The sequence below is a fragment of the Triticum aestivum genome, chromosome 7D (assembly GCF_018294505.1).
Source record: "Triticum aestivum cultivar Chinese Spring chromosome 7D, IWGSC CS RefSeq v2.1, whole genome shotgun sequence".
In the NCBI taxonomy this organism is placed as follows: Eukaryota; Viridiplantae; Streptophyta; class Magnoliopsida; order Poales; family Poaceae; genus Triticum; species Triticum aestivum.
In genome coordinates, this window is record NC_057814.1 from 616732235 (window position 1) to 616755282 (window position 23048).

Below are 23048 nucleotides of genomic sequence, written 5' to 3' on the forward strand. Positions count from 1 at the left end.
GTGTCGTCCCACGTCGCCCGCGTCCGCTTCCGCGCCGTCTGCCGCCCGTGGCGCGCCGCCTGATCCTCTGCTCCCGCTGCTGGCCCTCTGTAACGCCGCGTGCGTCCTGAGCCTCCCCGAAGGCACCGTGCACCGCGTCCCCGTGCCTGCTCCGGGCGACGTCATCCAGAGCGTCTTCACCGGTGGCAATGCTCTTTCTCGTGCACCGCGACGGCCGGTGCTCCCTCGTGGACCCCCTCTTTTTCATTGTTATGATCATGTTTGTTTACATCTTGCCAGGTTCATGTTTGTTTACATCTTGTGTCCTTCGTTGTTACATTTTTGGCCTCCTCTTTCATTGTGTAGGCATTCCAATCTTGAGAAGCCTTCAAGGCCCGGCGTAAGAACAAGCCTTTCACTCTCATGCATTGTTGGACACTCATCAAAGATTGTTCCAAGTTCAAAGATCAATATGCTGCTCTTAAGAAGAAAGGAGGCAAGGCGGCCATGGATCAAGATGGTGATTTGTTCAAGAGGCCGAGGGGCAGAACCAACTTCAAGGTCGACGACAAGCGTGATGCGTCGTCCATCGCCTTGCAAGCAACTTTGCAAGGCATGATGTCCACCGCGCCCCCGTGCCTGCTCCCGGCGACGTCATCCAGAGCGTCTCCACCAGTGGCATGCTCTTTCTCGTGCACCGCAACGGCCGGTGCTCCCTCATGGACCCTCTCTCTCTCCCGGGCGATCACCCCTTAGCAGATCAGCCCTGACTGCCTATGGCCCTCGAGGTCCAAGTCCAAGAGGGAGACAGCGGCGGCTCCCCCCTTCGCTGGCAGCATCTGCAAGGTCGTGGTGGCGGACCACCTTGTGGCCGTCCGGACAGGCGTCGTGATCGGCTTCGCGTTCAAGAACGTTGTCGTCTCTTTCCGAGGGCCAAGAGTACGCCGGTACATGGCGACGATGGCGTGGGGCCCGCCGCCTGCCCGCTACGGCTCCATCGTCGTCGACATCGTGCTCACCAGGGTACACACTGATCCATGCCGGCCTGCAGTGGAGCTCCACGTCCTCGACGACAGTCTCAACGCCATGGAGGTGGAGCAGTACTACGACCTGGCCCGCCTCTCCTCCTCCTACTACCTGGTCGCGTCCGGCGATCGGCTTCTGATGGCGATGGAACACGCCTCCACGCCGGTGAAGTTCGAGGTCTACGAGGCGACGGGGGAGCTGAGCAGGGGCCATGGACGGTGGAGCAAACTCCAGACGCTGAATGGGTGTGCTCTGTTCCTCAGCAAAGGCTGCTCGGAGTTGTTGCTTCCCGTCGGTCAGCTGGTCGGAGCTCGAGAGGACCACATCTACTTCATCAGTAGCGTGACAAGTCGAACAACGACGCCAGCGAGGAGCTCCACTCCGGCGTGTACAGCATGAAGGACGGGGAGGTGGCCCCGTTGCCGTTGGAGACGACAGCCGCATGGCAAGGTGTCAGGACTGCAACGTATGGTGTTACTTCTTCAGTTAGCGCTAGCTGTTATAATAGATAACGATTCAGTAGATGGAGGGTTGAGATCGCGGCTCACTTTACCGTTCGTCGTCGACCGTTAGATGTCTACTGTATCGTTTCAGTTAGTTACTGTTACTTTTCACCTGTTGCCGGGAGCGCTTGCCACCTATAAAGGCAGCCGGGTTGTGGCTGGCCAGAGTATCGAATCTTTCATTGAATTTGTCGTGATGGCTATGTAAACATACAGCTAATACAAACACCTCCCAGATCTGGGCGAGTTTTCCCCATTTCTTCCCTCAAATCCCTAGTCTGTGATCTGAATTATAGTTCGGTCCTGACAAATTGGTATCAGAGCCCAGCAATTCCTCGGCGGAAATAACTTCTGGTGGGCAACAATCTTCTCTCCTCGCGATTTCCCACCCAATTCCCACCCTTGTTCTAGAGGCGGCGATTGACGGCGGCGCTGGCGGCGGTGAGTTGTTCGGGTGCAGATCAGTCGAACCAGAGCGGTTGGTTGAGCACCTTGCTTAGCTGGTAAAATCCCGCGTCTGAGTGCTGATCCGTGCACCTTGGGGGCGTGGATCGTGGCGGCGGAAGGATCTGGAGTAGAGCACGGGTTGCTGGTTCATCCAGTGGTAAAATTCCTTGCCTCTTCTTCAGATCAAGGTGATGTGGCGCGCCAAGACAATCGTTGAGGCGGACCTGCAGGAAATGTTGTCTCTCAGAGAGGATTTTGGAATCCTGCAGAAGGACCAGGCGCAGATGCAGGCAGATATGGCGAAACTGCATGATGATGTTCATTCCATCAGTTCAAAACAAGGAGATATTTCTGTGCAGATGGGCAATGTAGAGCAAGTGGTGTTGGACTTGGATAAACAGCTTTCCACGATCAATTCAGTGTTGTAAGCGTCAGTGAAGGCGCCAGTAATTGCAAGAACAACTGATGTTCCTTCAAGCTCTCAACAGAGGCCTAAATCACCCACAATATCGCAGGAACAAATGCAAAATCAAATACTGAGAACAGAGCAACTTAGGAAACAGCTGGAAGTTGAGAAGGAAAAGACCAGGCAATTAGAAGAATTGCAGCAGCAGAACTTGCCTCCCATCAGAACCAGCAAACCAGCTGTTCCTCCAGGGTATGCATAGCAAGGAAGACATGAGCAGTCAAGTCCATTGGGCACTCCAGTTACAGCCAGACAGCCCACTTACACCCCTGCTTTTCAGCAACAATTTCAACCAAACAGAGACAGGCAGTTGTGGCAGGGATATGCAAGAACTTATGAACAAGATATGCAGTGCCAGTTCATGAAATCTCTGACAAAAGGACCTAAAATGGATTTTCCTAGGTTTGAAGGTGAAGATCCAGTGGGCTGGATCAGGCAGTGCAACAAGTATTTTCAGATGTCAGGTGCACCAGAAGAGTATAAAGTTTCCCTGGCCCAATTATACATAATTGGTGAAGCAGATGTATGGCTGAGAAGATCAGGACTACTAAAGAAGAAGGTGACTTGGAAAGAATTCTGCACAGAAATCACTAAAAGATTCTCTGCACAAGGCTCTTATGACTTAACTGAAAAGTTCAATTCAATTAAACAGTCCAATAGCACTGTGGCAGAATATACAAAAATATTTGAAGATCTTATGGCTGATGTGCAGTAGGAAAATCCAGAATTAGGAGAGTTATGGTTTGTAAGATGCTATGTCAATGGCCTTAGAGAAGGAATTAAATTCCAAATTAGACCATTGAGACTACAAACTCTCACTGATGCATACTGGTTAGCTAAAGATGTAGAGCCTTGTCATCCTCCTGTAGTGGCAAACACAAAAAGGACATCAGTTCCCTATAACAATTACTATCAGAAAAATACTGGAGGGTTTATCCAAAAACAACATGTTGTTCCTCCTGTCCAGCAACAAATTCCTGTCAGACACACTGAAACTCCTGTTAATAATGCATAGAAAATCAGGAAAATAGGAGAGTGCTGGAGGTGTGGTGATAAGTAGGTGCATGGTCACAAATGTAAGTTAATCCCAAATGTTCAAGCCATGCAACAAGAACCAGAGGAGCAAGTCACTTATGATATTGAAGAACAACAGTTGGAAGATCAGGCAGAGCAAGTGACTGAAGAAGATCAGGCTATGTTCATTTCTGCTTTTGCTATGGGACAACAATTGGCAGTTCCAACTCCTACAGTGATCATTCATATCAATGGGAAGAGAGCTGTAGCTTTGTTGGATTCTGGTAGCACTACATCCTTCATAAATCAAGACTTTGCAGTTAAGGCAAACTGCAACATGCTGCCTGTCAAACCTAGGAAAATTTCAGTGGCTGGAGGGGGCATACTAACATCTACTGCAGTTGTTCCTCACTGCCAGTTTCAGATTTCCAAAATGACACTCTCCCATAGTTTCAGAACATTGTCACTCCCAAGCCATGATGCAATTCTGGGGTATGACTGGTTTACTGATGTGAGCCCTGTTTCATTTGATATTCCAGCTCAGCAATTCAGCTTCACACATGAGGGCAAGCAAACTGTATCAACAGCAATGTTCACCACTCCAGCTAGTGTGAAGGAAGTGCCTGCTAAGAAAGTGGATAAATTTTTGGACAAAGGACCTGAAGTGTTCTTGTGTCAAATCCACAACATACTCATGGATGCACCAGAGGATTTTAAAACTCCACCACAAATACAGAAGTTACTGTTGCAGTAGGCTGATTTGTTTGAGGAACCTAAAACACTGCCACCTCATAGAGCCTTGGACCACAAAATTCCTCCGGTAGAAGGTGCAGCTCCACCACAAGTCAGACCTTATAGGGTGCCCCAAAATCAAAAGAAAGAGATGGAAGAGCAGATAAAAAAATTGCTAGCTGCACATCTCATCAGACACAGCCAGAGTCCATTTGCCGCACCTGTGCTGTTAGTTAAAAAGAAGGATGGGTCAATGAGACTGTGCACAGACTTCAGAAAGTTGAATGCTCTTACAATCAAAAACAAATTCCCTATACCTGTTATAGAAGATCTTTTGGATGAATTGCATGGAGCAAGGTATTTCACCAAATTGGATTTAAGGTATGGCTATCACCAAATCAGAATGTCACCTGAAGATATCCATAAAACTGCATTTAGAACATTCTTGGGTCATTTTGAATTTCTGGTAATGCCATTTGGCCTGTCCAATGCCCCTGGCACATTTCAGGAACTAATGAATACTATATTTGGTCCCTATTTGAGGAAATTTGTGTTGGTTTTCTTTGATGATATATTGATCTTCAGTAGAAATCTCATAGAGCACTTGGAACATATCAAGTTGGTTTTGGATCTTTTAGGAGAGCACCAGCTCTTTTCCAAAATGTCCAAGTGTGTGTTTGCAGCTCAGAAAGTTGAATATTTGGGGCATGTGATTTCTGCAGATGGTGTAGCTACTGATCCACAAAAGATCTCTGCCATAGCTGAGTGACCTGTTCCTGAGAACATCACTAAGCTTAGAAGTTTTTTGGGTCTGGCAGGATATTACAGAAGATTTATTAAAGGCTATGGTGTAATATGCAGACCACTGCATGATTTGCTCAAAAAGGGGAATTTCCACTGGTCACCTGAACATACCAAAGCTTTCCAACAACTGAAACAAGCATTAACTTCTGCTCCTGTTTTGGCTCTGCCAGATTTTTCCAAACCATTCATTTTGGAAACCGATGCATCAAGATAGGGAATTGGGGCTGTCCTAAAGCAGCAAGGCAGACCAATATCTTTCTACAGTTCATCCCTATGCCCCAGAAATGCTGCTATGTCTACTTATGAAAAAGAGGCCCTAGCAACATTGGAAGCACTAAAAAGATGGAGACGCTACCTGCTAGGAAAGGAGTTGATAATTAAAACAGATCAGCAATCACTGAAATTCATCACTGATCAAAGAATCACTGAAGGAGTTCAACACAAACTCATGATGAAGTTGGTGGAATTTAATTTCACCATTCAGTACAAAAAAGGGTATTCAAAACAAGGTGGCTGATGCTCTGTCAAGAGTTCTTCCTAAATGTATGGCTATCTCTGCAGCTACTCCTGTTTGGGCAGAAGATCTAGTGAACAGTTACCAGCAAGACCCTAGTAGTTTGCAATTGTTGGAAAAACTGCTTCTAAACAAGGATAAAACAATGTCAGACTACTCCTTAACATCTGGAATTATAAGATACAAAGGGAAAATTTATGTGGGTAACACCCCTGAATTAAGGCATAAACTGCTTGTAGCCCTGCACAGTTCCCCTGTGGGTGGTCACTCAGGAAGAAGAGCAACATATCACAAGATCAAAAGCATCTTTTATTGGCCTGGTATGAAAACAGTTGTAGAAGATTTCATTGCTGCTTTCCCTATATGTCAAAGAGCAAAACATGAAACTTGCTTGCAACCTAGTCTGCTAGAACCTCTTCCAGTGGCTGATATGGCTTGGCAGCATATATCCATGGACTTCATTGAAGGATTACCTAAATCTCAAGGAAAAGATGTGATCATGGTAGTTGTGGACAGGTTTACTAAGTACTCCCACTTCATACCAGTGTCTCATCCCTATTCAGTGCTCAGTGTAGCTCAGTCTTTTGTGGATAACATCATTAAGTTGCATGGCCCCCCAAAACTGATTATCTCTGACAGGGACAGAATATTCACCAGTCAACTTTGGAAAAATATTTTCTCTGCGCTTAATGTGGAATTAAGGTACAGTACTGCTTATCACCCACAAACAGATGGCCAAACAGAACATGTAAATCAGTGTTTGGAGACTTATTTACGATGCATGACTACATCTGCTCCAACCAAGTAGCTATCATGGCTATCTCTAGCAGAATTCTGGTATAATTCAACTTACCATACAGCCATTAAGATGTCCCCATTTCAAGCTCTCTATGGATTTCCCCCACCCCTCATCTCAGAGCTAGCAATACTTGGGCCTGATGATGAAGAAGCACAAGATTTCTTAACTGCCAAGCAACAGATATTGCAACAACTCAAAGATAACTTGGTGGTGGCACAAAACAGGATGAAGAAATATGCAGATACTAAAGAGGGTGGAAAGGAGCTTTCAAGTGGGAGATCCAGTTTATCTAAAGATGGCTCCTTATAGATTGGCTGTGTTTGGGTTCAGAGGAGCACTGAAACTTCAAAACAGATTCTATGGACCATTTTTGGTGCTTCAGAAAGTGGGCAAAGCTGCTTACAAGTTGCAGTTACCACGAGATGTGCAAATCCACCCAGTGTTTCATGTGAGCCAGTTGAAGAAACACATTGGGGACAAATCTATACCTGACCCTAACTTACCACTGGTCAATCCGGATGGGACAATCAAAACAGGTCCTGAGGAAGTGCTGGAGGTTCGTCAAGTTCCACGACAGAACCTGCCAGTTGTACAGTGGCTTATACGGTGGATAAACCTGCCTCCTGAAGATGCAACCTGGGAAGATGTGGACTTCATCAAATACATGTTCCCGGAGTTCTTCAGCACCACTACTCGTGCATGGCGAGCAGCAGCGGCAACGCCGTGAGGACACGTCGACACTCAAGGAGGGAGCAATGCCAGGACTGCAGCGTATGGTGTTACTTCTTCAGTTAGTGCTAGCTGTTATAACAGATAACGATTCAGTAGATGGAGGGTTGAGATCGCGCCTCACTTTACCGTTCGTCGTCGACCGTTAGATGTCTACTGTACCGTTTTAGTTAGTTACTGTTACTTTCCACCTATTGCCGGGAGCGCTTGCCACCTATAAAGGCAGCCGGGTTGTGGCTGGCCAAAGTATCGAATCTTCCATTGAATTTGCCGTGATGGCTAAGTAAACATACAGCTAATACAAACACCTCCCAGATCTGGGCGAGTTTTCCCCATTTCTTCCCTCAAATCCCTAGTCTGTGATCTGAATTATAGTTCGGTCCTGACACAAGGCCGTGCATGGCCGCCCACCTGGTTTTCCCGACCCAAACTTGATCAAACCATGATTTCTTTTGAAAGTTGATGAGGAAATTGTAAGTTGTTCACCAATCAACGGGTATTGCAATAGCAGGTTGGCAAATAGCACGTACAACCAACAAATTATTAAGCTACGTGCAACAGCAAGTATAACTGATTTTGAGTCAAGTAACAACAGCAGGTTGGAGTGGTAGCATCGGCACATATATTGGCGCTTTTTTTAGCTATTCTTATATGATTAATTTGGGATCGTTCATGTGATCTTCCCACATACTCTAGTAATTTTCATTTTTGTTCCAGCCCCGGTACTGATGTAGCTCCACCAGTGATGAGTTTGACATTGACATATTACACTTTATTGAAAATATATATTTATGAGATAGGTGCATGTCGCCTTCGATGTAAACATCAGGATCCATAATACTACATACATCTCTCCCAGGATCACCACCCTAATCCCTGACTATTCTCAATGTCCATGGTTGTCCGGAGTCCGGATGCTAATTAGTAACAGCTGCTAATTCTTAGAGTTTGGTGAGCTTAATCTGCGAACCGTGTTGGGGTTGTAGAGTGGAGACCGGGCAAGGCGAATGCGTGTAAGATGGTGAGAGCTCAAACATGAAGTGTTGCAGAATCACGCTCAATCCCATCTTGGCCTCAAGCAATGCAAAGTTCTGCCCGACACAAATCCGCGGTCCCCAGCCAAACGGAAAGAACGCCGGCGAGTTCTTGGATGCGCCGGCGATGCCCTCTGCAAACCTCTCCGGCTTGAATTCAACGACATCTTCTCCCCACACATCTGGATCATGGTGAATGCACACAATTGGCAGCGCAAATGTTACGCCGGCTGGATATGTGACGCCTCCCAGCTCTGTTTCTTTATACGCCTCCCGACCAAGTAGCAGAATCGGTGGGTATAGCCTAAGAACCTCATATAGTATCATCGTCACCTGCACCGACAGAGAAGATGGACATGATCAGAGCAACCTCTCGGATGAGAAATTGTATATCAATGGCTCTCCTGTAATTAATTTACTCACGACTTTCAGCCGGTTTATGCCCTCGGAATCCGGCTGGTTCTTTCCAAAGACGCGGAGAACCTCCTCCCTCGCGCGGTCCTGCCACTCGGGATGCATGCTTAGCAGGACCATTGCCCACGTGAGCAGCACCGCGGTTGTCTCCATGCCCGCGAAATAGAAGAGCTTCAGCTCCCCTACTATGTCGTCGGTGGTCATCGTCGGCATGGAGCTTCCGGCTTCCTGGCTTTCTTCTATGTTGGACTCCATCATCACGCCTAGTAGATCGTCGTTGTCGGCATGGCCATCCTTCATCGCCCTCTCCCTCTTCGTGATTACGCCTTTCAGGAGTAGTTCGACCTCCCGGGCATTTGCCTTCATCCTTGTATTGAGCTTTGTTGGCAGGAACCTGCATAGGAATGTTATCAAATTGCAGGCCACTATGTTTTGTGATTCAGGCCAGCATCCTCTCTATTCTGTGGACTGGACTGAGTGGATATCTATTTATTTGCAGAGGCCTGAACAACACAAACAATATGTATCTATTTCAGATATCTGTACCGGACTACTGGTTGTGAGCATATTGTTCTGATGCGCGATGCTAGAAATTAATATGGAGATGCACAAGCGTAATTGCATTGGCTGGAAGTATGAGCTCACCTGTAACCGGGGATGTACATCACGTTTGCCATCTTGACAGCATTTTGCGCCTGCTCTGACTGCAACTGGAAGATCTTTCTCCCTTCACCGAAGCTGCTCCCGAACGCTACTCGGGAGATGACGTCCCCTGTGAGGTTCTGAAACTCTGGCCACACATCTATCTCCTGCACATCACTTTGCCCCATGGAGTCTCCCCATCTTCGCACAAGTTCACTAGAACACTCTGCGAAAGCCGGTAACATCCTCTGCAAAATTCAATCCCAATTAGCCTGCAAAGTATATGCGTGTGGGTTGATGAGTTCAGTCAGGTGGGAGACATGGTTGGCATGCACCTTGAGCTTCTCGAGATGGAAGGCGTGGTTGATGATCCTCCGGTGGGCGACCCACTTGTCGCCCTGGTGGGTCGTCAGGCCGTTGGCCAAGAGCCGCTCGATCCGAAGGATAGACCTCTGCTTCCCGAACTGGCCCTGCTTGTTCGACAGGATCTCCCGGAACAGCTGAGGATCGCTCACCACCACCCTCGGCTCCGGGCCGAACCATGTCAGAGCAACTTTGCCTGCAAAAATCCCGGCGATCTCTCATGTACTTTGCCAAAATTACGGTGATCAATCACCGCATGGCGTACAGGAGCCTAATTGAGAGGGGATGCTAGTCAATTACCGTGTTGCTTGATGATGGCATGGTCGAACGGCACCGCGCGGGCGGCGACGGCGTGCAAGGACAGCGGCATGGGCTGGGAGCACGCCGCCGCGATGAGCCGCACGTACTCCTTCATGTCGCCGGAGGGGAAGCGGTACTGCGTGCCGCTGACGCCCTGGGACCGCAGGGCCCGGGCCAGCCTCCGCGGGCGGAGCCAGGCGCCGGTCAGCGCCCGGCCGGCGCACCACAGCGCGGCCAGCAGGGCACCGAGAGCGCAGAGCAAGCTCCATGGTGGTGAGCCAAGAGTGTCCATGTTGTGTGTTGTGAGAGTGCGATGAATGAACCCGTCTCTCTCGCTCAGTCTTTGTATATGGGCAGCTCCAAAAATGGTGTCTGTGCACCGGCGGGACACGGCAGGTGAGAAGACTAAGATGAGACTTGGGTGGCGGGTTGATTTTTCTGGGCCTGCTAGCTGCAGGTGGACAAGTTGTCGGGCAAAAGTATGCTGGAATGGATCAACCTTATCTTAGCCGGAGCCGTCGGCTGATTTGATTGATGGTGTCTCTCTCATCGCGCCGCCCGGGCACGGCGGACGGAGCCAAAGGCCATGAGCACGACGTGGAAGTCCACGTGCAGTGCACGCACGCACGCCGCCGTGAACTCTCGGGATCCGCCCGCCATCGTACACGTGCGCTCGAGGCTAAAAGTCCGTTCAACGGCTGCGCCGATTTCCATCGCTTATTCGGCCCTTTTCGTTGTCAGACGGCGCGGCATAGGCAAAGCACGTTTCCTCCCTACGGAGGCTTCCAAAATGGCGTGCTGAAAATCAAAAAAAAAAATCATGAATTTTAAAATAATTGAATGAAGTCAAAAGTGTTCATGAATTTCAAAAATCGATCACGGATTTAGAAAACATTCATGAAATTCGAAAATGTATCCGCACAACTGAAAAAATGCTCGTGGGTCAAAAAATAATTGCGAATTTGACAAAATGTTCACAAAGCTTCCATGATTTTATAAAATGTTTCCAAATCCTAAAAATGTTCATAAAATCCAAAAACTGTTCATCAATTTTAAAATGTTCATAAAATTCAAAAAATGTTTGCAAAGTGTTCACCGATTTAAGAAAATATTAGCGCATATATAAATACGTTCGTGATTCAATAGATATTTGTGAATTTGAAAAATCAAAAATAAAAGTAGAAAAATATATATATTCTAGGGCTTCTTGCATGACTTCCTGTGTGCCATATTCTTTGTATTTAGGCCGCCCCATCATGTTAGGGGTTGCCTTTTTTTAAAATGAACCGTGTTGTAGAGACCTTGCCGTGCAGTCGGGTCTTGTACCGTGCTGTAGAGACCTTGCCTATATACGAGCAACATGCAGTGGCAATAACAGGGCAGTAGATGTCCTCGTCGGCAGTGACGGCGACAACCCTTCTCCCGTTGAGGCCGTCGCGAGGGTGGGCGCTCATCCTCTTGCCCGGTCCCGATGGGGAGGAGGAGAAGGGAGGCGACCCGCGAGCTTCCAGCGCTCGTCCTACCGAGTGCCAAGGGGGTGGGGAGGAAACAATGGGCGATGTGAGGTCGAGGATGGGGGTTAGGGCGAACTCTAGCGACGACGGCGGCGCGACGGCAGCGGGTGTGCGGGCGGCTAGGTTTTGGAGAGGGGGAAGGGGGGAGAGTGGTGAGACGGATAAATAGGACGGTAATCTTAGGTGTCCCAAATTGTGGGTGGGAGCGATTTCGGCCAGCGCATGGTTGTTTAGGCGTCCATGGTGTATGAATATTTTTCAGAGGCGGTTGTCTGGCGTCTCGATGAAGTTACAAACCTACCCCGGTTTAGACCTCTGGACATTGGGCCGATAGGTTTCATGGGTCAGAGTTTGGACAGTAATTTCCTTCCACCAAACATTGGTATCGCGCGGTTTCGGGTGACGAGAGGCTCTTTTGGCGCCTCGTTCCATATTTGGGGGCAGAAGCATTCATGTTTAGAGTATTCTTAAACTTTTAGGATCGACCTAAATAAACCTCGTTAAATTTGACCTTGTCTGTTTGAAAACCTCATTAAATTCGCTTCTTTTGAATTATTATTTTCGAAACGGAGGCAAAAGATTTGCCTCATCGATTAATTAAGAAGAAGAGAATTGCCCGGTTAATTAACGGAAAACCGGGCGTAAACTGATACATATAGATCACATGCGGACTACTCGCTAAGAAAGAAACTCCATGACCTCACGGTCAACCCGACAAACATACATAACACGCAACAACCACAAACCCTGGCACTTCTATGTCGCAAAGAAACCCTCAACAAAATCAATGTTGAATACATCAGACGCCAAGAAATCCACGGAGACGAGCCACTCGGAGATGGAGAACGAAGAGACTGAGTATCCTCCATTAAGCAGCCGCAGACACCATATCAATGGCGCCACTCTTCTTGCCTATGCTCCTGTGAGCCTTCTTCAACTTCTTTATTTTGCCTGTAGAAACCTCATCCACTAGGAGGCAAGCAATCACATTGCGAGACCCAGGACAAGTTGCCTCCAAGGAGGCGAGCAAACGGTCAAGCTTTTTCACAAAGACCACCTCGTCAATACGTGCCAACATAGCGTCACGGTCAAAGATGGGCGACCGAATGGGCTTCAGCGCCTCAGAAGTAGCTGCCAAAGCACCTATGTCATCAACCTCGGCACCCACGGATGCCACCTGGGCAACAACCTCAGGTGAGAGAGCAATAGCAACGTCCTAACCTCCATCCTCCACATAGACGAGTGGCTGACTGGGCTCCAACGACAACAGTGAGGTCGCAGTCGGCATCGCCAAGTCCCCTCCAAGCGACCCCATCTCCTTAGGAAGCACCATCGAAATAGGCGAAGTGGGCTCCCCACAAAGCTTCTGCAGCTCAGGCATAATCTGCAACACCGGAACCACGACCTCGACGACCGCTTCACTCCCAGAAGCAATCGACACAATGGGCAACGGCAACTGACAAGATGTAGCACGAGGGGAGAGATCTCCATACATGCCTACTTCCCCATCGGCAGAACCAACCAGGATCTCAGGGGACGGGGACAAATCAGGGGCAACCCCAATCTGAAGCTCAAGCAGCGAAGACACATCCGGCACCACCTCAAGTTTGGCGAGAGCGGCCTCCGCTCTCACCAAAACACTCCCGACTCGCGCAACGCAGTCACGAGCATGTTTGCTAGTATGACCTATGTAGCATCTACTCCTTGCGTCGTCCTCTGGGCGACTCGGGCGGCGATCTGATCCCCTTTTCCCACCCATCCTTCTCGTGCGTCCTCTCCTCGCCGCCGCCGGTCAGCGCCGTCGGGCTTGCCCGTGTGGTCGACGGCGGCGGCGGGGCTCCATACCCGTGGCGTTTAGGCAGTATTTGGCGGCGTACGAGCAACGATTGGACGCCATGAAGGTGGAAATTGCAGCGACGACGAGGGATTTTGGTTGGGTGGCGGCCTCGCAGCAACGGGTGCACGTCTTTCCTTCCCTTCCCTAGCAGTCAGGAGCATCAAGTGGCAGGGGTGCAGGCGGGCATGAGGTCCATGAACCAACCTATGGAGCACTCTCATGCCATATCGGCGATGCTCCTGGGGTGTCTCTTTGGCGCAAGGGCGCGGCGTGCTACGGTGTAGGCCAAGCGACGGATGTCGTGCCTGTCGCCCACGCTGTGCCTTCGAAGGTGGTGGCCATGGTGGTCGTCCACTCCGGCAAAAGGCCGAAGGCACCATGGACCTGGCTAGTATGATGCTGGTTTGCACTGCCCTAGACCTTATTGGTTGTGGCAGTGGCCGGACGGCGTCGTCTGAGGAGGTTTAAACTTCCGATCCAACGACAACAGCGAGTTCCTATTCACGGACTGCGTCGAGGATGGAGGAGATAGTGTCAACGCGTGGTGCTGTTGTCTTATAAAGATCAGCCATCTGTTGCTGCTTGCGAGCACGGCGGGCCTTCGGATCATCCCGAACTTGGATTTGGCGGTGCCGGTCTCCTATCTCCCCACAAAGACTTCGCCATGTTGTGTCGAGCGACCCTCGCCATGGCTCATTAGCCTATCGCCAGGACGGTACGCGTATTGCGCTGCTAGGATCGAGGCAAGTGGAGGAGACAACATAGGATGACTTGGATTAGGCGATATTTTTTGGGTACCTAGTCTCAAGCTTCGAGGTGAAAACCCTAGGCCTGACCATTTGATTATACATGGCAACGGTGGTGCTCTCTACGTCCTTGATGAAGGCATTGCTCGGAGTTTACTCGGATTTGATCTTCAGGGTGAAAGCCCACGATCTAACCTTCGATGGTTTGGTCGGGCGACGGCGGCGCTTGCACGTCGTTCTCTTTCTGGAGGCGTCGCTTTTGAAAAACTTTCCTTGTAGTCATTGTGTTGTCAAGAGATGGTTTGGTGCCGATGGTCACAGTTGTATGCTGTCAATCATTGTTTTTATCTCTTTCGGGGTTTTTATTTTCTTTTCTTTTTCTTTTGCCTAGGCATAGCTTTGGTCTTGATGATTTTGCTTTTTGCCGACGTGATTTTTCATATGCGTGTGTTAGCGTTGGATATGTGCATCCTAATTATGCAGAGGACGGGTGTGTACTTACTGTAATTGTATCCTTCGATGCTATATTATGAGTCAATAAAAACACCCTTTATCGAAAAAAGCATCTACTCCTTTCATCGACGTGCGTAGGTACTTCATGTTGGAACAATCATGTAGGTACGTCGTCGGTCCACTCTCCGCTCGATGACGTTGAATAACAAAACTGCCGGTGCTTGGGTACTGTTGTACTACTGTGCTAATGAATCCTTTTAATTTGAGTTAAGTATGAAGCTAGCACGCGCAAAAAAGGCAAATGGTTAATGATACTTAGGAGTTATTTTAGCTAGTGGTCTAAACGCTCTTATATTTCATTACGGAGGGAGTAGTTCTTATTATTACAAGGGCAAGGAAAGACTTTTTTTTTCGGACGAGAAGATCAGTACTTAATCATCCCCATCCTCATTCAGTAAACAACAGAAATATGTTCATTAGTGCCTGGAAGAGCCTGAGCTGTGTTAAACTTCCAAGCGTTTTTTTCCCAACAAAAGTCACGAAGACCAGCACCGCTGCTTTCATTAATCATTATATTAAGGGAGAAGCTTCCAAGCTTGATGATGATAATTACACATTAATGCACTTTGCTCTTCACTTTTTGTGATGCCAACTTTCATGTCCTCTAGTGCTCCTCCCAGAAAAGAGAAAACATTTCACTTGTCTGCATGTGTCGGTGATCCAAACCATGGTGACACTGGATTTGGATATTACTTCATGGCATCATGTGTCTACTAGTGGTTGATTTGCTAGGAAGTTTACAGGCAGCTGCTCTGAACGTATGTTGCTCTATGACTCAGAAGCGCAAGATGCTTCCTTTTCTTGCCCATGATGAGCCATTGCATCGCATGATTACCTCCCACTAGACTACATTTCTGCCACTCAGAAGATGAGAAAAAAGAAAACCGAAAAAACTAGACTGCATTTCCTCTGCACCAGTTCTTGTCTGTGTTTGATAGCGCGCGCTCACTCACTCACTCAGTGACCTGCTGGAACTTACACTAACTTGGTTGCAGTCATGGAAGCTCGATAGCATCTCTCAGCTGTCCATAGTGGGAGGCACAAAGTAGCAGATCTCAGAGGGAGAGAGCACCTCCTACACGCATGGGCATATGCACATACTTTTTAAAAAATGTACTTAAGTATGTTCTAAAATATCTAAAAATTTAAAAGAAAATTTCACGCATAAATGTTCGCAAATGTGTGTGTACGGCACAAAGTTTTCTGAAAAAAATGTCTTTTTGCTTTGTATCCGTAAAAAAGACAAATTTCAGTGTTTCTAAATAGTGTTTTACGACACAATTTTTTGTCTTGTTTGCACAGGCCACAAAAAGAGTTATTTTACTGTGAAACTTTATGGACACACATAGAATATGAAGACGTACCGGTGCAACCTTTTTCAGACTTTTTAACATTCAGAAATGTGTTTTTTAAAGTGGGTTCATATGTACCCGGTTCATCCATGCACTTTCCATCTCGGAGGGCTCCAAACAGTTTAGATCTTTTAGTATCAATGTGTGAAACTAGACAGTACTCTCGGAGTACTAACTGGTCTGTCAATCATCATATTGGCTAGCTTTTTCTCAGTGGTGCTCTCACTTGTTTTCCCGCAGATGCTGTCTGAACCTGATCTGTGATTGCACGCGTGCTCTGTCTCAGAAAGGAGGATGTGAAGACTCTGCAAGTAGAGCTGCATAGAACAAGAGAGCAATGCCATGCAGGGTGGTCAAAATGTCAAGCCAAGTTTGGCATTAGCACTGCACAGCATATGTTGTGCTATCTACAGAAGAATTGGTGCAGAAAAAAGATTAGGCCTTAGTGCCATGATGGGGCCGTGTGCTAAATTATTGCAGAGAAGCTTGATTAATGATGAGGTTGATGCTATGCCTACCTAGATCACATATATTTATAAATTGTTATTTGCCTTGTTCATGATAGCAGAGCTGCTGGCTTGTAGGGTGATAGCAAATCAAATCTGGATAGATCTTTGGTGGTGCTGAATTAGTACATATGACAAAATTTGTCTAGTCTGGATGTCTGAATCTGCCTACAAAATTATGGCAAAATCTGTCTAATCTGCGTGTCTGAATCTCGCCAGGTCGGCCATGTACTTGGTTACTTTACCTTATGCCTAATGAAATAGTAGATCAGTATTCTAATAATATGTCAACAGTTTTTTTCTTGGTTTGGACTTTGGAGTAACACTTGAACTAGTAGTCACTGGTTTCCTCTGCTTGATATTCCATCTTTTTTGAGACTGCAAATAGCATGCCAAACTGGAGCAGCACTGCCTCCCTGCAAACAGAGAGAAAAATTGCAGCTACGCAAGCTTAGTTGCACCCCTGAATCTCCTGGCAAACACTGAACTTGTTTTTTCAGACGAACAGAACTCCAATAATTAGTCGATTCATTTCTTACTGCTCTGCAGTGCCATGTAATAGCACAAACATTTCCTGAGCACAAGAAAACATCTCCCGAGCACGGCTCAGATCTGGACATGTTTTGCAATTATTTATGCACAGAAAAACAGTTTCCGAGGCCAGACCAGATCTGTGCAGCTGTGAATATATATTGCTAAAACAACAACAGCTGTTAAACCGCATGTGGTGGAATCAATGTAGATCATCAGCCAAGTAGTCCTAGGAAAGAAGGAAGCTCACCGCCATCAACTCATCATGCGTAACCATCCACTTTCCAGCAGGAAGGCATAATAATTTGATACTAATTGACAATACTGTCAGTTGACCATAAGCTTTGGCTGTGCAGGTTCCCGGCGCGCGCGCACACACACACACATGACATGAGACCATGCATGCGGAAAGGCGAGGGTTGGAGCAAAAGTGAGTGGCTCAGCTTTGCTTTGCATTGCTTTGCTGGGGTTTTGTTGTGATTCGTTTGGATCCTCGTCAAGGGATAAAAAGGTGGTGCTTGCATGAGATGCCGCGTGAAGAAAAGGTACGTAGCACGGTAGCAGCACATGTTATTCTGCATTATCCGCAGATAGCTAGTACAGTACTGGTAGCCGCCCCGATCCCATCCCTCCTTCCCCTTCGTCGTCGCCGGGGGACAGCGCCCGGCAGAGCCCCTGCGTTCGACGGTGGCGGCGGAGGGCTGCTCCTCCTTCTTGGGCTGTAAGGCGGCGAGGGCGCTAGTTCGGCGGAGGTGCGGTCATCTTCCTCAGTCCACGGCGGCACGGTGGCTCCTGGTGGAGGCGTCTGTGGTGGTCCGGGTTGAGATGGCCAGAGGATGGTGGTGGGGCTGGGCCTGGACTGTGGCGACGGCGGCGTCGGAGTCCCGGATCCGGTCATGACGGTGGCGGCGGCGACTTCGGCTCGGATCCGGACATGGCGGTGGCAGTGTCCCCTCCACCAGGGATGATGGGCCAGGTGATGGGTCCTTGTGGCGGCGCCGGTGGCCGTGGATATTGGGATCATGCACCCGGGGGCGTCACAGGATGCGTGTGGCGGCCGAAGCTTACTCCGGCGTTGAGGACGCTTGATGCGGGATTGCGGTGGCAGCTGCAGTTGTATGGGGGACAACAACGGCGGGCAAGACGGTGGGTGCTCCTTGTAGTGCCCGAAATTGGGATGGCGGCCCCTCTTCATCAATACCGGCGGACTCCGAGATCGTGTGGGCGACTCGAAATCTGGATCTCGAGGTAGCGACGGCTTATTTGAGGCTGGTGGCGGTATGGGACGTCCCCTTTATCAGCAGATCGGGTTCGATGCGGCTCGGCAGGTGACACATGTGCCTTTTTCGGAGTCGTCGGGTAGTGCCTGTCACCGGTATTATTCAGAGACGCCTTATTCAGAGACGTCTAGTCATGCTTGGTACCGGCAGGTGATGCACGGTGGCTCTGGAGGAGGTGTCATGTTTACTCTGTTGTTGTTGGATCGAAGGTCGTGCGACGATAGCCGGAGGCAGGTGGTATGGGACGACTTTGTCTTTCGTTGTCTTCTCCAGAGGTATCCGGCTATCAAGGCGTCGATGACAGATAAGGGCGGATGGTATAGACAGCTCCAACGACGAGTTTATGCACTCCGGTGGAAACACAAGATCTCTGATCGGGCTATGTCGACGCGCGCCTGCGTCGTGTCCTTGTTGAAAGTGGTGGACTAAAGCTTTGCTTTGGGGATGAGAATCCGGAGTTCAACCTTCTGGCGAACTGTAGCGAGCTATCTGGTGTGTCTTGTAACATAGGGTTAGTGGCTATCTGGGGAGTTACTGTAGCGAGGTATACGGGCTCAGGGTTTGTTTTCCACTTTATTTCCAGGTCGAGGTTGTTCGACGGCTAGATTTTGCATTATTAATAATATATGATTGGATATACCTTTCTGAGGCAGAGGCCGGGGTCATCCTCCTTTTCTAAAAAAAAGCTAGTACAACACTAATTGGGTTCTTTGGGGGTTAACCTTTTTCTCGTCTTTTTTTTGCGATAAAGTCAACCTTTCTTCGTCAGGTCGGCTTGATGCCAAGTTGCCGAGACTTCAGACAGACAAGCAGGCATACATACATCTGGCCTGGAATGGTAAAACTAATATAGAGCCATCACTTGTGAGCAGCCATCGATCAGCATTTAGTTTGGGCTCACGGGCATGTTGTACTGTGCGTGTAATGCATGCTCGCATGTTGTATGGTACCACACCGATGTTGAGACCACAGCAGAGTACCGCCGGGATGTGCCCAAATGGAGTGACACGCAGATACAGGCCAATTGACTCCATAAAGTCGTCTGTACGCGCAGTTACACACCCTTGCGAACGAGCTGGAGTACATTACTCCTACGCCTACAGTATACTACCTCAGTTTATTTTTAGCCTGCATATAAAATTTGATCAAGTTTGACTAATTTTATAGAAAAATATTAGCATTCACAACAGCAAATAAATATTATTTGATGCACATGAAATTAATTTTCATAACATATAGTTGTAGTATTATAAATGTTGATATTCTTCCTTACAAAGTTAGTCAAACTTTATAAAGTTTGACTTTGATCAAATTTTATATGCAGGCTAAAAGGAAACGTCAGGGAAGTCTACCATGGGTCCATGGCATTGAAATGGACATGGCACCGACAAATGCTCCTTGCCAAACCTGAAGGCCACGCGCATGCATGGTCCAAGCAGCTGCTGCTGAGGACAACTGTAGCACCGGTGAAATACAGAAGCCGCACGCCTCGTCTGCTTGGGAACATGCATATATTGTACGGCGTGACACACGGATCCATCTTTCATGCACGCATGGATGTACATGCACAGCACGTACCAAGCTGCCAATTTACTTGGGTAACTAAGTCGCGTAGTAGACCACATGAACTGCCAAATACCTGCCACACCATGCAAGATCGATAGATCCATCGAGTCGAGGGCCACCCGATTAAAGGCGTCGATGGTGGATCGATGGAGCTTGACATCAGAGTTGACACATTCCCATCGCCAGACTGCGTGCTAGATTAATCCCCGAGCTTGATCAAGATGATGTTAAGTAATTGCTGAATTAGTTTGCTTGTTCTGAAAACCCGATGGTTACATGTCTCACTAGTACAGTAGGATATACTATGCTTGATCACGTAGGACTTGTCATCACTAGTTAATCATTGCCATCTTCATTCAGTTCAAGAGGAGAAATATGTTCGTTAGTGCCCGCGGAGGACCCTGAGCTTCGCTCTAAAAAGGTAATGCTGATAGTAGTGCTAAACTTCCAGGTTTTTTTTCTTTGACGAAGTGCATTGATGATGATGATTGCACATTAATGTAGTACTCCCTCTGTAAACTAATATAAGAGTATTTAGATCACTATTTTAGTGATCTAAACGCTCTTATATTAATTTACGGAGGGAGTACTTTGCTCTTCACTTTTTACGATGCCAACTTTCATGTCCTCTAGTGCTCCTCCCCGCAGAGAAAACATTTCACTTGTCTGGATGTGTCGGTGATCCAAAGCGTAGTGAGACTGGATTTGGACATTACTCCATGTGTCTACTGGTGCTTGATTTGCCAGGAAGTTCACAGGCAGCAAAGTAACATGCTCTATTCTATGCGTATGTTGCTCTATGAGTCATAGGCTTAAGATGCTTCCCTTTTCTTGCCTATGATGTACCATTGCATCACCTGATTGTCCCCCGCTATACTACATTTCTTCCACTCAGAAAATAAGAAGAAAATAGAAAAAGAAACTAGAGTTCATTTCCTCTGCACCCGTTCTTGTCTGTGTTTGATAGTACTTGCTCCACTCACTCACTCAGTGACCTGCTGGAACTTACACTAACTTGGTTGCAGTCATGGATCTCTTCTATCCATAGTGGGAGACACAAAGTAGCAGATCTCAGAGGCCAGCTGTGCACAAACCTAGGGGAAGAAAAAAGCAGCTGCCAAACAGTTCAGATCTTTTAGTATGAGTGTATGTGAATTCACTAGTGCTACTAACTGGGCTGTCAATCATCACGAAGGCCGGCTTTTTCTCAGCGGTGCTCTGTTCACTCGTTTTCTTACAGCTGCATTCTGAATCTTATGATCTGTGATTGCAGTTGCACGCGTGCTCTGCTCGCACAGGACTACAGTAGGATACCAAGGATACTCTGCATGCGCAGCTGCATAGAACAAGAGAGCAATGCCATGGGTGGTGGCCAAGGTGTCAAGCCAGCTTTGACATTATCACTCCACAACATTGTCCTCTCTGTAGATGAACTAGTGCAAAGAAGAAGACAGTAGGCCTAATCTAACCTTGGCCACTACTAGTTGGTAACCTTAGTGCCATTATTGGGGCCTTGTGTTAAATTATTGCATCGAAGATTGATTAATGATGAGGTTGATGCTATGCCTGCCAACTTCACACATAGTACTATTTCTGGATTGCTTTTCCCCTTGTTCATGATAGCAGAGCCCTAGCTAGCTTGTAGGGTGATAGCAAATCAAATCTGGCTAGATCTTTGGTGGTGCTGAGTTAGTACATATGACAAAATCTGTCTAGTCTGCATGTCTGAATCTGTCTACGAAATTATGGCAAAATCGGATGTCTGAATCTGGCCAGGTCTGCCATGCACTTGGTTCGTTTACCTTCTAGCAAATGAAAAGGAAAATTGATTCTCCGAAAAGACTATTTTTTAAAAACTATTTTGAGCACTGATTTCGTTTTTCTCGCTAAGTGTATTAGCTAGGTTTTCGATTCATGAAATTTTGCATGTAGGTAGAACATTTAAAAAATGTTTGTTGCCAAAGAAATCAAATATTTGATATGTTTTACTATATTATTTATTTTACTACTGATGGCAGGTGCATTTGAGCTCGGGAGCAGAAGAACACTTGTTGTATTGACGCACAGTTTATTTGCATCCCTAAAGCTTCGTCGCAAAAAATACACCCGTTTTTTAGATGAAAACCATTCCGCTAATTCCTTTTTTAAAGTTAGTTTGGGAGGATCTTGATTCATTATAAAAGGAAGAAGAAAGTTTCCGTATTAATTAGTGAATTGGGCGAAGATCATTAGAACATGCTCACAAGATAAGGCACCCTGTTGTCGAAAAAAAGATAGAGCACCCCTACCGACCTGGCTATACACGCACACACAAACACGCACACGCGCGCGCGCACACACCGTCGAGAAGAAAAGCGTTGTCGAGGTTGTCATTTGGTGGTATGATCATCATCACACCTCTGTGAGACAGACACTTCGAGCCCACCATGGATGACCACAACCGAAGACCTTGTCGTAACATGTGTCAAGACCCATGGCGGCCTATGCCAAACAATCAAGCACCAGTGTCACCGACCAGTCAGCTCCAACTTCGTCGACGAGCATCGAAAGAGAAAAGCGTTAGCCTGCACCAAGCAAGCAGCAAAACAGAGCACCCATCTCGTGTTCTCGTCGCCGCTAAGGACCCTCCTCGGTAGTTCCGACTTCACGGTGAGGTACGATGGCCCATCGAACACGCCGGATAAAACTGACTACCAAAACACAGCGGCAACCCAACTCCGATCATTGCCGCCATGGGCGCCAAGCAAGAAACCACACCACTCGGATCTAGAGCAGCCACCGTAAGTGATTCATTTCCCAACTGTTCTGGATTTAGTGTAATGCAACAAACGTTCCTAAACCACGGACAGATCTGCATATATATGTTTTACAATCTATTTATGCATAGCAAAACATTTCCTGTTCCCGGAGCAGATCTGTGCAGCACGGGGAATATCTTGCTCCAAAACAACAACAACTGGGTGGCTATAAACAAGAGTAAACGGCATGTGCTGGAATAAATGTAGATCGGCAGCCAACTAGTCCTAGGAAAGAAGGAAGCTCAGAACCATGATCAGTTCGCTATTTTTTTTAAATAATACATTTTTTTATTAATTTTCATAAATATTACGCTGGATAAAAAATTTCAAAAATAATACACCGTTGGCCCGCGGCCTAGTCGGCCCGCGGCCTAGTCGGCCCACAGCAGGCCGATTGGACTCCAGTCGGCCTATAGCTGGCCGATTGGCCCCTGTCGGCCCACTGTGGGCTGATTGGGTCCTGTCGGCCAGCTGTAGGCCGACTGAAGCTAATTAGCTCGCTGTGGGCTAATTGTTTTTGCAAAAAAATAGGCATAAAAAATATGTTTAAAAAATATTAATTATGTAATTAAAAAATGTTAAACGTGTATAAAAAAATGTTCCTGATGTATACAAAAAATGTACAATATATATGCAAAA

General features: G+C 47.5%; 1 protein-coding gene across 1 annotated transcript; it reads right to left on the minus strand.

Moving 5' to 3' along the window:
* Positions 1-7759: 7759 nt before the first annotated feature.
* Positions 7760-10187, minus strand: LOC123165043 (cytochrome P450 72A14). Its single transcript, XM_044582668.1, has 5 exons — positions 9767-10187; positions 9439-9662; positions 9107-9351; positions 8471-8855; positions 7760-8380 (listed from the first exon to the last, which is right to left on the minus strand). The coding sequence occupies exons 1-5, from the start codon at positions 10056-10058 to the stop codon at positions 7955-7957; spliced, it is 1572 nt and encodes a 523-aa protein (XP_044438603.1). The 5' UTR covers positions 10059-10187; the 3' UTR covers positions 7760-7954.
* Positions 10188-23048: the final 12861 nt, after the last annotated feature.

What these genes read in the sequence shown, in the direction of transcription:
- LOC123165043 (XM_044582668.1), bottom strand. Translation starts at nt 10,058, where the DNA reads ATGGACACTCTTGGCTCACCACCATGGAGCTTGCTCTGCGCTCTCGGT. An exon ending in TCCATCTCGAGAAGCTCAAG is followed by an intron (nt 9,352 to 9,438) that starts GTGCATGCCAAC and finishes TGAATTTTGCAG; the next exon opens with AGGATGTTACCGGCTTTCGC. An exon ending in GCATAAACCGGCTGAAAGTC is followed by an intron (nt 8,381 to 8,470) that starts GTGAGTAAATTA and finishes CTGTCGGTGCAG; the next exon opens with GTGACGATGATACTATATGA.